This window comes from Uloborus diversus, chromosome 5 (genome assembly GCF_026930045.1).
Source record: "Uloborus diversus isolate 005 chromosome 5, Udiv.v.3.1, whole genome shotgun sequence".
In the NCBI taxonomy this organism is placed as follows: domain Eukaryota; kingdom Metazoa; phylum Arthropoda; class Arachnida; order Araneae; family Uloboridae; genus Uloborus; species Uloborus diversus.
This window is the reverse complement of record NC_072735.1, coordinates 92,156,572-92,176,834: the sequence shown is the minus strand read 5'-3', so window position 1 is coordinate 92,176,834 and position 20,263 is coordinate 92,156,572. Positions and strand designations below refer to the sequence as shown.

At 35.7% G+C, this 20,263-nt stretch overlaps 2 protein-coding genes across 2 annotated transcripts in view; one reads left to right on the top strand and one right to left on the bottom strand.

The window, feature by feature from the left end:
- The window catches only part of LOC129223346 (guanine nucleotide-binding protein G(q) subunit alpha), a 200,617-nt gene that overhangs the window by 37,283 nt on the left and 143,071 nt on the right, over positions 1 to 20,263 (top strand). The gene's annotated exons all lie outside the window — the stretch shown is intronic.
- Positions 2,108 to 20,263, bottom strand: part of LOC129223345 (uncharacterized) — a 29,423-nt gene continuing 11,267 nt past the window's right edge. Inside the window, exons 2-4 of the mRNA XM_054857915.1 lie at positions 15,226 to 16,224; positions 8,578 to 8,667; positions 2,108 to 2,661 (exon numbers count right to left, since the gene is read on the bottom strand). Coding sequence (XP_054713890.1) covers positions 2,317 to 2,661; positions 8,578 to 8,667; positions 15,226 to 16,221 — 1,431 coding nt within the window. The 5' untranslated portion in view covers positions 16,222 to 16,224 and the 3' untranslated portion in view covers positions 2,108 to 2,316. The remainder of the gene's footprint in view (positions 2,662 to 8,577; positions 8,668 to 15,225; positions 16,225 to 20,263) is intronic.

The window sequence follows — 20,263 nt, the reverse complement described above, 5'->3', positions numbered from 1 at the left end:
AAAATAAAAGCTATCAAGTTTGATACAAGATGTGTTTTTAAGTTCTGTATTAAAAATACAATATGTTGATAATTTTGTCTTGAAAATATTGAGAGAAAAACTGAAGTTTATATTGTTTAACAAACAATCCCACTTTTGAGAAAGTACTCCCCTTCCCTCCCCCGACGATTTTGTGATTATGAATGAAACTACTATATTATTTCATAAATTTTCAAAAATTTATAACTGTGCATATGTTATGCTGTTAACCATGCTATTTGTCATTAGAAATTCAGAAAAAAAAATCCACGAATGATTCTAAAATTGCTTGTTTCATTGCTCTTAGATATGAAAGAATTGAAACTGATATGGCATGCAATACTATAGTAAAAAATTATTTTTTAGAAAAAATCACGGAAAAAAGATTCCGAAATTCTCAGAAACGTTTTTGAAAATTGTTTGGAGAATTCCGAAATACTCGGAAACGTTTTCGAAACTTTCATGAACCACAGCTGCACAGAATACTCAGAAACATTTCTGGAAATTACGGAAAGAGGATTCCGAAATACTCAGAAACGTTTCTGAAAATTACAGAAAGAGGATTCCAAAATACTCAGAAACATTTCTGAAAATTATAGAAAGAGGATTCCGAAATACTCAGACACGTTTCTGGACATTACAGAAAGAGGATTCCGAAATACTCAGAAACGTTTTTGAAAATTTCATGAACCGCAGCTGCACGATATACTCAGAAACGTTTCCGAATTTTTTTTACAGTGTAATCAATACTATAAAAGGATCGTTAATAACAGTTAAAGATCGGTTAAGGACAAGGGCATATATGTAAGGAGTCCAGGGGTCCCGGGATCCTCCCAAAATTAGAAAAAGTTACAGGTAATAAGTAATTACTATAGGGGATTTTCGAAACTAGGTGCACCAAGCACTGTTAACCCCTGCTAATTCCATTACCCGAGCAATGCCGGGTACGGGAATGCTAGTGAGTTATAAATTGAAACCATGCTAAAATGCTATGTAAATTTCTAAACTGTTATTATTTTTAATGTAAAATAATGATTCAATTTGATGAAGGTAATACTGTTCTTAACTCCTGCATTTGGAAGAAAAGAATTAGTGAAACTTCTCTTAAAGTTCACCACTATTAAGGGCTAATATTTTTAGGAACGAAAATTTTCATCATAGACATGGTAATTTTATCCCTATGTTATTAGTTTCCTGTTATAAAAACCATTTTTATTTTCCACTTGAAAAAATTGTTTTTATTAGTTTAAAACCTGAAACAAGTGTATTGGATTCCTGAACTGAAAGATTGCAAGTTCAATCCAAACGACTATATCATAGCAAAAAAGACCAGCCTGAAAAAAGTAACAGAATAAAGAGCAATCGTCTTTGTGCAGAGGTATTCTTCGCACTTTGATTGACCCTTTATGGAGTTTATTTGGAGATTTCTCTTGACTCTTGTTCAAATAAAATTGGGCTTAGAAAGGAAGCAGGTTAACTCCTACCACACCTGTAACAGCTGTGAGGAATACATATTTGAAAGTTGAAAAAATATTTTACTAATTCCATTTTTTAAAACTAATCGATATTGAAACACAATTTTCGCATTAGAAATTTTCTAGCTTTAACTTATTAAATTATGGCTTTCAAACCAACAAAAAGATTTTCATAGGCTACAGGGCCGTAACCAGAAAATAATTTCGGGGGGGACGGGAGTTAAAAACTTTCATGTGTAGCTTTGCGCTATTTGTGCTAATGTTCAAGCCGTCGGGTTATCTATTATGAAAGCGTTTTATGCAATTAATATACATATGAAAGACATTTGAGTGTTAGAACAATATGTTTTGGAAATTTTTAAATATACGGGCATTTAAATGTCAAATCGAACTTTTCGGGAGGGGGAGGGGGCCTGTATACGGCCCCGATAGACTGCACATTTAAGCATTGCTTCTCAGTTTTTGTGTCCCTTCTATTCAAGGGCCTCCTAGCATAAGGACCAGTTTTCAATAAATAGATCGGTGGGTGACGCTTACAGAGAAGTTTCAATTTACTTGCATGTACTGTATCATGATGCTGCAGCTGATGAAGACATTACGAATTTATATAGAAATGACAATTTATTTTTATTTATCATAAAGATTTCTTAAAAAGTAGTAAGAGAAAATACTGAACTTATAGGTGGATGTCAGATCTGTACAGCCTAGCATAAATATGAAATCTTAACGATGACAGATGAGCCTGGGGATGCAGAGATACAATCTCTCAAAAAAAGTCAAAAAAGTTCCGAGAGCCGAAGTGTCCGCTCTCGAGCCACTAATGTCAAACCGCCACCGGGGAGGTTTCCTTCTTCTCGTACTCGTCGATGTACCACTGCTGGTTGATGTGGATGAACTTGACTAGGAGCTGGTAGAGGGTGTTGTGCGACTTGACTTCTACGTACATGGCGACGAAGAAGGCGAAGAAGAAGAGCACCCCGCACACGAGGGTCACTATCTCGGAGTGGGTCAGTTCGGTGCGGTCCGGGTCCATTTTGGTGCCCTTGTCCTGCTTGAAGCAGAGCACTGTGATGGAGGCGCATGTGATCATCAGCAGCACAGACAGGAAGAAGAGGAGATGCAGAATCTTGTCCTTTCTGGAGCACTGCGGCATCTGCCAGTGTCGAATCTGAAAGGACAAAAAGAGGTTCCTCAGCCATCTCTTTTTTATATTATTATTAGACGCATGAAGTAACTCCCTATGCACCACGGAGTATCACATAGAATCAGAAAGTAAAAAACACAAGAAAACAAAAAACACAGAATGAATTGAACACCATGGACAAACAAAACATTTGAAACGAAAAAAAAGCAGTGAAAGTTGTTGCCTTGTGCCAGCTAGGCTGGCAATTTGGGGGTGCTTTACTTCACTTTTCCAACTGTACCGTAATTTGGTGTGAAGTCCTACTTCCACAGTACACACATGCCATAGGGACCCGTTTATAGGGTAGGCAACCATTCACTGCATATCAACACATTCACACAAAGGAAAGACAAGGACAGAAGAGAGAAAGTACATCCATGCTCGAGCCGGGATTTGAACCCGGGACCACCTCATCGCAGTCAGACTCCTCTGACCACTAGACAAGGCGGGCAGCACAGTCAAAGTCAAACAGTAGAATGAACAAAACTTTTTAAAAGATTAATAGTCTTAATGCTCTGAACTGGAGCAGATGGAACAAGGGACCAGAAAAAAGACAGCTTCCTCAGAACGTGCTCAAGGGTTTCTCTCAGAGATCCTATAAGACTACATCGAAACCACATGTATTATAGATTCTCCTTATCTTGGTCACAACCACACACATTATTAGTATTAAAATTGTGTCTATGTTAGTAATCTTTAAAATCATCATGACCAATAACGAATTGAAAAAAAAGAGAAAAAAAAATCAGTCTTGAGATGTTGCAGCTTTAATCTAAAGAATAAGCCACGACGGGAACCGCGCGAATGGTGTAATAATAAAAAGCATTGAAGAAGGTAGCAATCGAAAGAGCGCAATGAGACATTCTTTGATGCAGAAGTCATTCGCCCTCGCGCCTAACAATTATCGAGTTATAAGGTCTTAAAGTCTGCCGAAGTTTTTAGCTGTGACCAAATTTAAAGACTTGGCGAGAAATTGAAAGTACCAAGCGACTTCACTTAGGGTTTCTTTCACGCATCTCTCCGAAGGAGGGGGGAGGGGGACACTGCCCTTTTGGAGGATGCCAACTGCCTCCCACCCCCGGAGAAAATTCGCTTAACACTACCGTAAGAAGTTTAATTATTATTATTATTAATATTTATTTTTTGAATGAAAAAAAGGCGAAATGCTTATAATAAGGGGAAATGTTTATAATGCGAATATGTCCGACGCTTAATAAACAAGAAGGAGTGAATATTTCCCCCGCTGTTGTCTGTTTATTGCTGTTGTGATAGGAATAGGGTGTTTGGAACTATGGTATCTATTTAGTTGTAAACTCAGACAAAGAAAGGATTGGTGCGGTCTTGTTGGTGTGGCTCGGTTCGGGATCTTAGGACATGTACTCGGTGTGCACTCATGCTTTAGTCTAGTTGGAAATCATAACTATCCTGGATAACAGTCATTGTATGGAGGAGGAGGGAATGGTGAGCTTTGATGAGTTATCTTTGGTGAGTTGTAATCTATATGCTTATGTTTGTGTTCCTTTGTTTGAAGTTGAAAATTATTCAGAATGGGTAATTTTGAATGTATATCCTGGAGAGGGTGTGGGGGTATGTACGTGTCCCACTCCTTTAATACCTCTTGACTCCTTCCAAACTCTTTCCGTGCCCCGCCCGCTTAAATATGCGCCCCCTCCCCCCCCCCCTAGGAGCAAAAGGTCTGAAATAAACACTGACTTCACCGGATAGTAAACTATAAATAGCTGTGAATCCTCTGTAAATCCTCAATACCAAATATATATAAAATCTCCTAGAGCCTTCGAAACTCTATAATGTATAATTCGAACCTCTATGCACTCTCGATCTTTTCAACGTTTACCAGCACGAATAGTCTGGCTGTCAGATGATGCTACTTGCCAAGTCTTATTTTAGAAGCGTCCGTTCTTAAAAATAACTAGCCCTCTTTTTTCTCATTGTAACGAATAGTTTTTGTTATAATCCAATATGACAGAAGTAGAATTTTATCTTTTCTAAAACTTGTTAAAAACACATGCATACCGCCAAACTATCGGTGCACTCATAAATATGGCAAACGACCTTCCTTCCCGGCTGATTTTAAGGTAATGGACTTGTTTGTGCTTACGTTACAGATGATTGCCAAGTTGACGCGATCGGACCATAGTTATTGACGATGCAAAGTACAATTCAAACTATATAAACACATCAAGAAACGTATCAAATCAATCAATATCATTCTGTATTAAATCAGCGCCAAATAAATCTCCCAGAACATTAGACCAAACATTAGTCCTTCAGGAAGTAGCAACATATTTCGATGCTGTAACAATTCATGGAGAAAGTCTCTTCTGAGTGTCGTGATTGCTTAATTGCGTGCTTGAAACGTTTGCGGAAATACAATTTGCATGTAAATAGCCAAAACGCCATATTTGAAAAGACAGAATCATGTGTAGGTTATGTAATTCAAAACAAAATCTCAAAATGTTCAAAGAAAACTAGCGCTATTATCCATGTACTCGACCTAAAATGTAGAGGAATTTAAAAAAAAAAATATTTATAGTATTTATCTTTAATGCATCATCACTGACTTATCCATTAAGACATTTACCTAAACAAATAAAATTCCTCTCGTTTGCTAATTGTGAAGCTGCCTTCAACAAATTGTAATTTAGACATTGAATTAATTAATAAGACATTTCTAGTGACAATTTTGAGGCCATTCAACCGAAATCTTTCCATGAAAGCCGCATGTGATGCAAATACAACAGGCATAGCTGAAATCTTGTCTTATCCTGTTGGTAGTACTGAGAGGCCGGTTGCACTTGCACCTAGATCCCAAACAGTAGTAGAACAACATCATAATTAATTGGATAGAAGAATTACCCGTCACATTTTCGGCTCAAACATTTCATAGTTGATGGGAAAATTTACATTGCTAACTAACAACTGTCCGTTTGCAGGATTTTCCCACCATGCTGCAAAAAACTTCAATGATACCACGGGTGCCTACATAGGCTGCGTTCGGAAACGATCCACCGGTTACACCGCGTGGTTAGACCCGTGTGGTTATGACGTATTTGGAATTTCTCTAGGAAGCCTGGTACAGTGAAACCTGTGTAAGTGGACCACTTGCGGTGCAGTACTTTGGTGGTCAACTTAGACAGGTGGTCAACTTATAAAGTGATAATGATTTTTTTTTTTTTTTTGTCATTTCTTGCACCATGTATTCATTTTTTGACCAATTGACACTTACTCTTTCCGTTCAACTCACTTTCATTGTTTAACATTACTTTGAAACAATAACTTAAACTGTTATTCAAATATTTTTAGAGGTTATTTTCTCAGAATGACTTATAATGGGTCATGTAAATTTAAAATTTCAGTAAATTGATCCAAAAAAAAAAACAATCATTGTTTATAAAAAGTTATTTGATATTAATAGTTCCTAAAAATTCATAGTTAATCAAAAATAACAAATTTTTCGCCTATTTTTTTTTTCTCATATACATTTAATACATTTATAACCACGATGATCTACTTTTCAATAAAATAACTCCTTATTGAAGTTTGCACACTTATTAGACACTAGTTTTGGAAATTCCATATGTGTCAGCTAATTTTCTTTGGATTTCACCCTTTTAAATTAATTTTAATATTTCATACTTTTTATCAATCTCAAGTTCAACTAACTTTCTTTTTGAAGCCATTTTATGTAAAACTATAACACAAAGAGCAACAAGCTGGACTCTCATAGCTCTAAAAGGCAGTTGAAAATGAAAATGTCCTATTTCTTAATCCCTTGCACCAGTAATACTGCAATGCAAGTAAATTTTACTCTAGCACAATTCCGGTGTTGCCACAAAACATTGCAACTGGAAAAAAATGCTTTGTACTTTTCTACTGACACATGTTTTCATTGAACAGAGAGTACAAAAGGTAATCTCAAATAGAACAACAAAAGAAAAGCAAGTTTGGAGAGTAAAAGGGTTCTTTTTAGTTTACCAATGTGGTTAAACTTACAAGGAAGTTTAGTTAAGCTGCTGTTTTATTTAGTTGGTTAAATGCTGGTCTGGTATCAAAAATATTCTTGGAAAGCTATAAAAAAATAATAATGAAATAAAATAATTTGCTAAATTAAGTTTTAAGAAATAAACCAAGCGGTCAACTTACAAAGGCTTTTTTACAATACTCCAAACCAAATTTGGGGTACTTTAGTGGTCAAGATAGACAGGTGGTCAAGATAGAAAGGTGGTCAAGTTACAGAGGTTTTCCTTCATTATACAAGATAGGACTAATTCCGTTCCTGACAAAATTGGTCAACATAGACAGGTGGTCAACTTTACAGGTTTTACTGTAGAACAGCTGTGTTTCCGAACGCTCGTGGTTACACCGCGGTAGTTCTAGTTCAGCAGCAAACGACGCTCCAATCAAAGCATAACTTTCGTAATAGGGAAAGTCACGTGCGTTACGATCAAAACATGAAACACGACCGGATTGGCCAACACAGACTTTGTGACGTATGTGACCTTGCTATTCGCTTCCAGACTGCGGTACGACAGGTTGCTACCAAGTCAACCGCCAAAGAACGACCGCAGCGTTTCCGAACGCGGTTAAGTGACGTCACCGGTTCGACCGCAAGCGTTTCCGAACGCTTGCGGTGGCACCGAGGCGACCGATCCTTGTTTCCGAATGCACCCTTAGGGGAGTCATGGCGCAGACTGCGCCATTGAATTTTTTTGGGGGAAGGAGGCGTTTTGAGGGTTTTTTTTTTTTTTTTTTTTTCTTAAATCGTGCAAATTGGCAGCTCTGCCTCTGCAATCTGGAATCACTCCATCAGAACTGTATCTGGGATGCCAAATATGAATAAAATTTGATTTGTAACAGTGAAACCAGATCAAACCAGCAATAAAAGCAAATCAAAGCATTTCACCCACAAGACCTGGTCATAGAATTTTATGCATGGGAGATCACGTTTTTATGCCACACTAGGTGATAATTCTCTCATTTTTCTAAATATTACTAATTAAACGAAACTAGAGTTTTTTGATTCTGTGTGACTTCTGACTACTACTGCCTTCCGAAAACACCTTATTCACAATCTAGCTCAAAAAATAAATAAATAAATAAAATAAAATAAATTTCTAAAGTTTTTTAAATTTTTATTTTTTATTTTTTAAATTTTCCTTCTTTATTTTTTATCACTGTTTAAAAATTGCCTTTTGACCTAGAAGCACCCATTTAAATTTTTCAAACTAATATTTCCTTATAGAAAGCTATATTTAAGAGCCGATTAAATTTAAAAAAAAAAATGCGCATTTATTTAATTCTCAAAAATAAAATGACTAAAACGTGAGTAACATTAAATAGCTCTTGCTTGTATAAAACCTTCTGGACAACATGTGAGAATGTTCTTAAAATGTTATTATTCAAACCAACAAAACCCGGTCTAAGCCGCCCCCCTCCCCCTCCCTTAAAAACTGATTCAAATAAAAAAAATAAATAAGTTTTGTTGTTTTAAAAAAGTTTTTTCCTCAATTTTGGTAACAAATGATTTTTTTTTTTTTCGCCTGTTTTCATTTGACGGTATTTTCTCTTTAGCTTTTGTTTTCCGCCCCTGATCAGAAATCTTAAGAAAAATTTAGAAAAATAATTTTAGCAATCAGTTTAAAATATTATTTATTTCGGCTACTTGAGCATTTACGAACCCTAATTAGACTTTTCCATGCAAAAACTCTTAAGATTTTCCTTAAGATTTTTTTCCTTAAGAACAGATGCTTTAAATACTACTAAAATGACAGGAACTTTGATAAAAATGCATCCCGCTCTCTGCCGTCGAATAAGTCATTACCTAAGTGTATTTCGGTCTCATTTAGAAAATGCGATTCCTAATTAATAAAAGTAACTTACTTTAAATTTCTTGTGCCAGTGATACTGATATTGGCATAGTTCACAACTTGCCGGTCTGCGACCTCGTTTATGGCAAACTTCCAACCACCTCTGGAAAAAAAAAAGAAGAATGAATTGCGACATTACGACCAAAATGCAAAATTACATTCATGTGAAAAGATGTTTCTTTCTAACTATAAATAACATTTCCTTGAATTTAAAGGGAAAAAACCGCACCAAACTCACAACTGTTAAATGTGAGACAGGCAATGTAACACAAACACAACTAAGGATTCTTCATTTATTGGTTATTTATTTCAGTTGGAAGGCTAATCTCTAGAGTCTAGACGTGCAAAATCCAGTAGAGTGTATAGAAAAAAATATATTTTTTGTAAATTTAAAATAATGGCAATGAAATTGCTGAAAACTGAAAAAAATAGAGGAGTGCCCTTTCCGAAATTTTTGAATGAAATGGCATTTTAGCTGTGAATCAAGAACAAACAGAAGGCTTAACATTTTACACTGTTTGAAAAGTGAAATTAGGTTGAAAAATAATTGTTTTTTACTTTTTACTTTGATCGCATTACATTCAAAACTTATCTCTAAATTTTGTGCTTTTTTTTTTTTTTTTGAAACGTTATCCTACATATTAATCTCTTGCAAAGATATACGAGTTTTTTCCGAATCCGTACATTTTACATTTTCTAAATATATTAACTCCCATTCTCAACTTGTGTATGTCATAAATTACTAAAGTGCATATCTTTATGATTGAATATGTAGCACTGGAATCGGTTTCCGACTAATTTTACGGAAGTCACACTTTCAATTTCTTTTTCTGGGCACACTTTCTTCAAGAAATTTTTTCTGGATCATATTGCGTGCACAGGAGTACTCTTAAATTTTTCTGGTAAAAGGAGCCATAGGGTAAAGGCGCCATATTTCGTCCCACGTAAGTTTTTTGCTCTCTATGTACCATATGCAACTAACAATTAATCCTATATATATATATATATATATATATATATATATATATATATATATATATATATATATATATATATATATATATATATATATATATATATACTAGTGGTACCCGCATGGCTTTTCCCGTAGTTGAAAATTAAAACGTCATTTGGTTCGCCTGTATATTTACAAATAATGGATTATGAATTTCTCGCCAGGTTGCCTCTTTTTTGACAATCCGAAGTCAAAAAAGAGGAAAAATTGGAGACTTAAAATTTGAATATATATATATATATATATATATATATATATATATATATATATATATATATATATATATATATATATATATATATATATATATATATATATATATTACGCGAAACTATATTGATACTGTACTGTTTTTTAAATGTTGATAGATAATTTTTTTTTACTAGTACAAATGCTAACAAATGAATAAATAAAATAAGTTGACATTTATTTAAGATTTTAACAGATATATCAATTTCAGTTACCACTTTCAATTTCCCATAGCCCACAAATCAGGTGAAATTAAAACTTTATAACGCGACATCTAATGCTATAAAACTTCCATATAATTAAACACTTAATACAAGCTGAATGATTGGACACCATAATTACAAAATGACATTATTAGTGTGGCTAACCTTGGGGAAACAATTTAAGGAGCATTTTGAAATTTTGTGGAGCAGCTGGGTATATTCTACAAAAATCATTAAAAAAGCCAAACCCAATCTAAAACTTTTTGAGCTTTGGTGGTCATTTTAAGCACTAGCATAAAAATGATTTTTAAATTGATAAAAAAGTTTTAAACACTATGTCATGGTTTGAGAATATAAGCATCTTTAATTTCCTATATTTGCATGTCTGTCATAGTAAAATAGCACAGTATAATTAAAATTAATTTGAATTTATTAAGATCTTTGGTAAGCCTAAGTATTAAAACTAGATTTGAAGAATGATGTTGGCTTAAATTAACTCGGATGGAATACGATAAACATTTTTGGATGGGAGTGGCAGTCTTCATAAAATAAATAAATAAAGTATAAGAAAGCTTGAAAATATTAGTCTACAAAAAGGTATTAATGTTTAAGCAGTAGAATGGCATAGCAGATAAAAATGAGAGAGTGTTACAGAAGCGGATGCAATCGGATTTCAAAAGCTACATCTAACGATTGCACCCACCGTCACTCTCCAGCATTCCCCCCTCCACGCCTATTTCACCCTCTTCACCAACAGCAAAAAGTTCCTTACTTCTTTCTACTCAAGAAAAAACGTTTGCCTCAGCAAGAATCCTGATTGGAAGGTCGGGGCAGAAGAGAGGTGAAGGGGTATTTGCGCGAGCGCTAGAAAGTGGCTGTGAAATGGGCGTGGAAAAACAATGAGCGTACAAGTTTTCAGCAAAAAATAAAATACATACGAGAAGGGTTGAAAATAATAGTCTACAAAAAGTTATAAAGGTTTAAGTGATAGGATGGCATAGTGACAAAAATGAGCGAGTGTTATGGAAGCGGATGCAATCGGATTTCGAAATGCCTAAACGCTGACACTTTCTACGTCATTCTCGAGCCTTTTTCCTCCCCACCCACGAAACGAAGTTCATTTCTTCTCTCTATCTTAGAAAGAACACGTGAGACAGCAAAAGTCCTGACGGGAAGAACGCGATCGCGATCGATCGCTTGAAAATGCTCGGCGGCCGAGAAGTGAAAAAAAAAAAAAAAATACAAAAAGCGGAAAATCGCGGATCCGCGGAAGATTTTCATCCTTGTATGTTCATTTGCTCGCCAATGTTACGGTTCCACGTTATGATAATTTCGTAATTTACTCTCCCACGATGTGATAATTTGCTCGGTAAAATTTTCTTAAAATTGGAATAAAAAGAACAAAATCGAATTTTTGAAAAATCGCTTCGAAGTGCACACCCCCATGCTACAAACTAACTTTGTGCCAAATTTTATGCCGAATGGTCTAGGCGCTGTGCGCGTCACAGAGATCCAGATATCCAGACAGAGAGACTATCAGCTTTACTATTAGTAAAGATCTATCTGTCTATCTATCTATCTATCTATCTATCTATCTATCTATATATATATATATATATATATATATATATATATATACATATCAGTGACGTCGCTACCCGGGTGTAACCGTCTGCGGAGGGGGGGGGGGTAACACCCAAAATAGAATTGCAAGTTTTTGAAAAATATAAACGCTTTATTAGTGTGACCATGGGAGATATTGAAGACTATCATCCAGGACTATGGATGCACCACACGATAATAGACATATGTTGAAGCCTACTTTGAAGCAAGGTGTATGCAGAGTGAGCAATAGCGCAAATAAGGGTTTGTTCTGGAATAGAAACTTTTGATAGGTTCTTATGGGTTTATTGTGCGAATTAGTGGGTGGGTCTATGGGAGATACTGAAGACTATCCTCCAGGATTATGGATGCACCACACGTTGATATAGGATAATGGAGATCTGTTGAAGCCATGCTTTCAAGCAAAGTGTATGCACCGTGAGCAATAGTGTGAATAAGGACTTGTTCTGGATTGGAAACTTTTGATAGGTTCTTATGGGTAGTTCAATTTCAGTGATATTCGGAAAGCTGGTATCCTAATCTACAGAATGGCGCAGAGCAACTTGCTTATTTAATTATTCAATAAAAACAATCCATGTAGAAATTCAAATTTCATTCTTTAAACCCCCATAAAGAACAACAATGAAAGTTTGTTTACCCAGTTTTAAAGATTGTGTCAGATGGCGTCCGTTATTTTTGACGCACTGCTTCAGTCGATTTTGAACTCTCTCCCACAGGTATGCTAACAACTTGCATAAAAGATTATGTTTCTGTATAGGCGTTGGCGGCCGGGTGGGGGGGGGGGGGCTCCGAGGAGTCCGGACCCCCTCAATAATTGAGAGCCGGACCCCCACAAAAGGTGGAACTTGTTAAGATAAAATCCATTATTTTAGGGGAACTTATTGCTGCTTAAATTCCAAAAAAGGACGATAATGCACAGTTGTATAACACCTAATTTATCATGTAAAATGCAATTGTGAAATGTTTAATTATTACATTATTCAAACAAAATGAACTTCACTAGCAAAAAAGGAAAGTAACTGTATATAACGAAAGCTTAGAAGCAAAGAACTGCTGCTGAAACGCTGCTAATTATAATTAGAAGTCTACACTTACTCAAAAGCAGGTACGTCACTTCGAATTTTTAGGGAGGGGGGGGGGGGCAAAGGGTATGTACTCAAGGTAAATTGTACCAAAATAAAAGCGAGAACCACGCCCACTTACATAAATACATTATTTTCTCAAAACTAGGAGCCCTAAATGACGGGGCTGCTCGCAAGACGAATGAACATAGTTCAAGCCTAAAGCAGGGGCTTCAAAGAGAAAGAAAATTCATTTAACCGAATATTCAAAATGAGATTGTACAAATGCTGAGGTTACATCTTACTGAGTAGATCAATAAAAATCATTTTATTTTTTCCGAGATTTGCGATGGAAGGACAGAAATTTCAGATTTATATATACATTATGTTGAGGTTAGAAGACGCTTAAGATCCCTAAGAAACTTTTCTTGGATTCTACTAAACTCTTGCAACAGCAGAAGACCACCTCTTCCTTTTTTTAGTTGGTCCTCCAATTTTATTTTAATGATATAGAAAAGGAAAACCTTTGCAGTTTTAAAAATCAACAAGTAGATGATAAATGAGCAAATACAACAAAAGTGAAACAAAAAGTACCTTTTTTCTTTCTGAATGTAATCTTAAAATATTATTTAGGAACGTCGAGAATCTGCATTATTAAATTACCTTATCTGGAAGACCAAAATTTGTGTTAAGTAGAAAAAAAAATATATGAAATATAGCGAAATGGATTTAAAATGTTGAAACGAATGATTATACCAAAAGTCCTAAGTGCCAGAATGTAAGAGAAAAAAAGTAAAACAAAACTTTAATAAGAGATTCAGAAGGCATTATACTTAAAATAAAGTGAAAGAAAATAGACCTTAAGACTCAGAGTAAAATATTACACTAGTCGAAAGTGTTAAAAGTTTTTACTGTTGCCGCAGATCTATTTCAAACAAATAAAATATCTGGCATGAAATTGAGAATTTCTATACAGAAAAACAAAGCAGTGAAATGATTTTATGAAAGAAAAAGACTCTCCTCAAGCCTTATCCCTTCAGTTTACTTTATCAGAGGTAGCCTAAAATTGTGTTTTTGAAATTTTTTATTTTGAAAGCTAGGAAGAGTATCTAAATTCCATTCATTCCCCTAACATCAGCAACGATAGCCTACAATTACGTATTTAGAATTTCAATCTCGAAAAGCTTTTAGGAGTAAAGGGCCAGGAGTAGTGTAGTACGCTCTGCCCATACCGTAATCCCGGAGAAACACCAACTCCTCTTTCTCAAAATTAGTCTTAACTTTAGTTTTCAGAGTCTCAACTTTAAAAATACAGTATAACTTCGATTCAACGATACCTGATTTAACAATTCCCTCAGATTAATGATACATTTCACTGGACCAGATTTGACTGCATTTTGAATATCTATGCTCCTAGATTTAACGATAACTTCTTTTTTCAGTTCCTTGACAATCGTTAAACCGGGGTTATACTGTATTCCAGAGATCTCCTGAATCTGAACCACACCAAACGGCGTCTGAAACCTTGTGTTCAAACCTCCACTTTTGAAAACAAATTGGGGAAGAAGCTTTTGAACTCCTTTTCCCAACACCATCAAAAGTCATCTAATTTCAACTTTTTCGGAACTTCAATTTCAAAAAATTGTTTGTTCCCAAACATGTAATACAATCGTGCTTTTAAAACTTCGATTTCGAAAAATTCCGGAGAGGGTCTCCGAATCTCTTTTCCCAAACGTCACTGAATATCGTCTAAAACTGCGTTCATAAAACAATAATTTGATTTCGGAAAATTTACGGGGGAGAAACCCCGGATCTCCCCTCCCATTCTGTCTGAGTCAATATTATTTAACTAAGCTGAAAATACTCGAAAACCAATAAAATTATGTTGTCTTGCATTAACGCTTCATTCAAATATCTTAGAAAAAATCGCAACAGGAAAATTGGCATTTTTTTTTTATCACCAAGCCATTTGAAATTAGTAGCGTTCAAGTTGGTCCCCCCACCCCCTAAAAAATTTTATTTAACGACGCCAATGTGTTTCTGTATTGTGCTCCCTCTTTATTGCAAACAATTAATTTTCAATGGCATTTTTTGCATAGAAATAATAAAACAGTATCTCTAAACTAAACAGTCAGATGTATTTTGTACCAATTCCTTTTTTTTATTGGCCTACAAGACTTCGCTTCTGTTTGTCAGATAAATGTATTAAAAAACATTAGGCGGCAACGTCTGTTCGGGGGAAAAAAAGCGCAAAATGTTACTACAATATACACTTCTTATTGGATTGGGATTTGTTACATATAATTGACTACATTATAATCGAACGCTAAATATCGATATCTTTCGATAAGTATATAAGTTATTTTCGTGTTGCTCGTTATGAATAACCCTCGAGTTGGAAAGGAGAGAACCTCACCTAAGTCGAGTTTTACTCTCGAGATTTGCAATAAGTTGCGGCGGATAGAAAGTGTCGTCAAAAGATTAAGTAAATAAACAGTATGCGTACTCACCATGAGGCAACCGCAGTGAATGTACTGCATCGTTCCAGAACATCTACAAGGGGATATGAGGGGATCATTCTCTCTGGCAGTCATATGGCAAATCTTGCAAATGGGGGACCCGTTCTCTCCGTAACTGCTCGCTATGCTGAGCTGAGCAGCTGAAGGTGAAACGGGAATGGACACTCGGTACGCATCGTCGACCGGCTTTGGGGGCACTTCCGTCGTCTGGGGCTCGAATGCTTCCGATTCCAAGTGGATAGTGGGCGTGAGGCTGTAACTCCGACCGCGGAATTCGCCCACTTCCCAGTCCAGGTTCTGCAGTCCCGATGGTCCAGCCACCGGTTCTGCATCGTCGGGCCATTGTCTTTCGAATGCATCGTTCGTGGCGTGTTCTCTCATATACTGAGCAGCAGCGGGGTTCGAAACAGAGGCAACACAAGCACCGTCTGCACTCTTGCACTTTTGATTGAGAAGCCACTTCCTTTTCGATTTTGCAGATTCGGAAAATTCGTATTCGTTTCTGCAGCCATTGAAGTAAGTGGAACATGCCATTGCACCGGCACTCCGGTATGGTACTGGTATGTAAGATACAGGCTTCTGAAGAGCGTTTTGTAAATCGAGCTTATTATACATCGCGATATCACAGTTTGCAGCACACGAATAAGGGTCGAAACGTCGCGGTTCGTCGAATGCTGTGCAGTACAGCATCGGGGACTGTTCGGTGTCCTCTTCGTCCGACTCCACTGACTCCAGTGCATTGGCAATGGTGTAGCTTTGCAGAGATCCCTCGGTCTCGCTGTTCTCATCGCAAGAATCACTGCAGGTAGTCGGGGTTTCCGAATCAGGACCTATCGTTTGCGAGCGGTAGGTAGGAGCAGGTACCTGAGAGCTGGTTGTTCCATCCTGCGGGCAGTTGCGACTAGATGTCCGCTCGGCAAGACCACCACCACTCTGGGTTGTGGTCCCCGATGGCTTGCTCATTCCACCTGATTTGTGTTTGCACATAGTCTGAAAGAGAAAGAAAAAAATAAACTTGCATGCAAAGTTTCATATAAAATGCAGTATTTTACTTACCAAGTTCTCAAAGTATGTCAGAACACAAATATAGCTAGGGATTTTTGTCAATGCGCGAAAATATTCCTTGACAATTTCTAAAAGAGTGCCAATCAATATGGAAGAGAAAATATATCAAAACAGTAAAGACAATAATAGTGATCAGTTCTAACTGCCTTCGGATGAAAAGGTAGATGGCAGGGCAAGAATAGATGCCCACTATTTTGAATTTTAACATTTAGAATGTTAGTCATTTTGTGTTTTGACAAAACCCTCGAATATAATATCTAAGAATTAAAAATTGCTTCGTTTTTTCGTTTTCCACAAAATTAAGTTTTTATTCAAAGTACAAAGCTTGAGAAAATGTTTGACAAAGTTTTCGAGTATTGACTCAATTTATTGGTTCTGATTTTTAATGCGTAAAATCAGCTTTGTAGAGAGCTTAAAAATCTCTGCGTCAGAGCAATAAAAGTGTTTTCTTTGCATATTATGAACGAGTAAGTAATGCAAATGTCAAAAAGATCTCCTAATTTTAAGCTATTTTGTAAAATAGTACTTCCTCTTACCTATTAGCTGGTTGCAGATAAATGGTAAACGCCTTTTTTTTCAACTAAAAGTATTCAACACTGTTTAATCAACATGAGGAAAAGCCAAAGAGGCCTTTTTCAAGCCTTCGATCTTACGGTGAGAATCTTTATCACTGCTCCGAGTGATAGATAAGATTAGTGACGATTACTGAATATTTTAAGGAAATAAGGTGTACCGTCAGTTGAACTGTGAGTATCTTAACTGAGGAGCAGATAAGAAAAACGAAACCCTGATGTGCTCGCCTACGACAATAGCAAAACGGACTTGCTTGCGGCTTGTGGACATATGAGCAGTGATGTTCCCATATGGTTATGCTATATATACGCCGTGTACTCTCAAACATTTTTAGACACATAGCGTAGACCCTCAAGCTTCAGAAATTTTCATATTATGACATATATTATGTATATGATAGCATACACATATTGTGCGTAATGTATTACTGTGAGTACACCCTCTGAAAAATTGATGGGAACATCACTGCATATGAGGCAGTGAGAAGCAAAGGGATATAGTGGACATTTTTAAGTTTTGAGTAAAACGCATTCAAAGATAAGGTCCTAGGTAGACTTTCATTGATTTTTTTTTAATAATTCATGCTGTATAGCAGCATCTACCTGAACTACTTGCACTATCTCTTGCCCGAAAACAGAGGCGAGGTTCACCTACCATTTGTATTGGTTATCTTCAAATTTTTAATTTTTCCACTAACATCCCTTTGCTTCTCACTGCAGTGCCTCATGTGAGGAAAAACATAACTCAACGACTTTGAAATCTTGATAGATTGCTAGAGATCGGAGTCATACAGCAATTACATGTAAAATTTGAACTCGCCGCATTCGTGGAATGTTCTACAGCTGCTGCTGTTTTTTTTTTTTTTTTTTCTAAAGACTTAACTATCAATTAAAAACTATTAACGTGCATCTTGTAATCATAATCGATGTGTGAAATTTACATCAAATATTCATCTTAAACTAATTATGTATACTGTATTCAACATCGGATGCAATAGTGTAGTGTACCCAGTTCGAACATGAAAGGCACCTTTCATAAACTTTTCAGATGGACGTCCTACCACAGTCAGACGGTGAGGGCGCTTCGTACCTTCCATTTCTCGCTAAGTCTTTAAATGACGACTTTTCTCAAAAATTTCGGCAGAAAACTTTACATCTCCATAACAAGGATACGAAAAGGTAAATAATTTCTGCGTCAAAAAAAAAAAAAAAAAGTTTCACAATGCTCTTGCGATTGCTACCTATTTATTTATCTATTATTTTATCATCATAATTGGTGTGGTTTCTTTCAGAACTCAATCGTACTCCGCATTTCAATAAGAACGCGATATTCGTCAGATACCAAAAGTAAAGCCTCAACATTTATATTTAGCATATATTTTCTTTATATTTATATATTTCATATTAGAGGACCCGACAGACGTTGTTCTGTTCAAACTTTGTAAATTCAAATTTAAAAAATGTCAATAAACTATCAGGTGTTTGAACCGTTCTGTTGAAAAAAATAAGTAAAAAAAAAATGTTTTAAGCTGCTATTGTGTCAGAATGCATATACAGTAAAACCTGTAAAGTTGACCACCCTTGTAAGTTGACCACCTGCCTATGTTGACCGCTTTTGTCGGGAACGGAATTAGTCCTATCTTATATAATGAAGGAAAACCTTTGTAACTTGACCACCTCTCTATCTTGACCACCTGTCTATCTTGACCACTAATGTACACCAAATTTGGTTTGGAGTAACGTAAAAAACCCTTTGTAAGTTGACCATTTGGTTTATTTTTTAAAACTTAATCAAGCATTTTTTTTACTTTGTTATTATTTTTTATAGCTTTCCATGAATAATTGTAATGTTTTGATGCACGGTTGCCAGCTGCTCCGCACCTCGCGGAGTCACTCCGCAAAAATAGCTACACTTCGCAGTTCCGCAAAAAAGTTATCTTGCTCCGCATTTCCCAGTTGTTGAATCTCCCTTTTAGTTGCTTTTGGCTAGAAAATATCTCGCTAAGTTTTACAGCAAACCTAAGTTTAAGTTTAAATTGAAAGATTGCTTTAGGTTGTGTGGATTTGATTGATGTGGATTTTGAAGGGAGCCGCTGGCCCTTGTAATACCAGCATGAACCATTCCTATGGTTTTAATTTTATTTTGTTTTATGTTAATAAAAGTTAGTTTTGTTTTAGTTGATGGTTGTAATGTGGTTACTTGTGTAACATTTTGACAAAATGAACAGAATTACGAAGAATTTTCAAACCTGCAAAAAGTGGAACTGCTGAGTTCTTTCATTTGGCGTCCGTGACAGGATTTGATATTGTGATCAGCTGAATCTGAAAAGTCTTGAAATTTACACAGGTAAGCTCAGTTTATTATTATACCTGTTGTAAATATTGCATTGAATGAAAATGACAAGTACATTAGAAATCCTAAAGAAGAAACGCGGAGGTTTAAGAACACAGACTTCAAAACTGTGTAACAAAATAGATACAGCACTAGAAAGTGAGGAAATCGCAGCAGAGCAGAAAATTGATCTTTTAAGTATTTATAAAGACCAATTAAATGAAAAGTACGACTGCTTGAAAAAATTAAATTCGGATATCCAAGATTTGACTGCCGAGTCAGAATTTGAAAATGAAATAGAAACTTCTGAACATTATAGCGAAAGAATAATAGAATTTCGGTATAAGATTACTAAGTTTTTAAATGAACGTGCTGCTGAAAGTCAAAAGGAATTGTTTGAGTCATCAATCTCGAAAGATGAAAGTAATTCTCAATCCTTCAAAATTGAGCGTTGTATGAAACTTCCTAAACTTACCATACATAAGTTTTATGGGGACAGCAGTTGCTGGTTGGAATTTTGGGGCCAATTTTCTAATGCCATTGATAAAAACAAAAGTTTATCTCCTATCGACAAATTTTCATATTTGAAGTCTCTACTTGGTGGCAGCGCTTATAATGCTGTTGCTGGATTTTCACTTACGGCAGAAAATTACAAATCAGCTGTAGATTTGTTGAAAAACAGATATGGTAGAAATGATTTAGTCATTAATGCGCATATGAGTAAGCTGTTAAATTTAAAACCAGTGAAAAATTCCTATCACATAAGGGACTTAAGGGAACTTTATGATAATGTTGAAGTTCAAATTCGAAATTTAAACTCCCTCGGTGTTACATCCGGTAGTTACGGACACTTGCTTGCACCTATTTTATTGAAATTAATTCCAACTGAAATGGCCCTGGATTTCAATCGTAAACGGTCAAGTATGACAGATATGGACATCGATGAACTTCTAACATTTATAAAAAATGAAGTTCAATCTCGTGAAGCAACAATTCATCTGCAGAATTCTGAAAAATATTCTTCAAGTAGTAAAAAGGAAAAAAATAAACAGCAGATTAG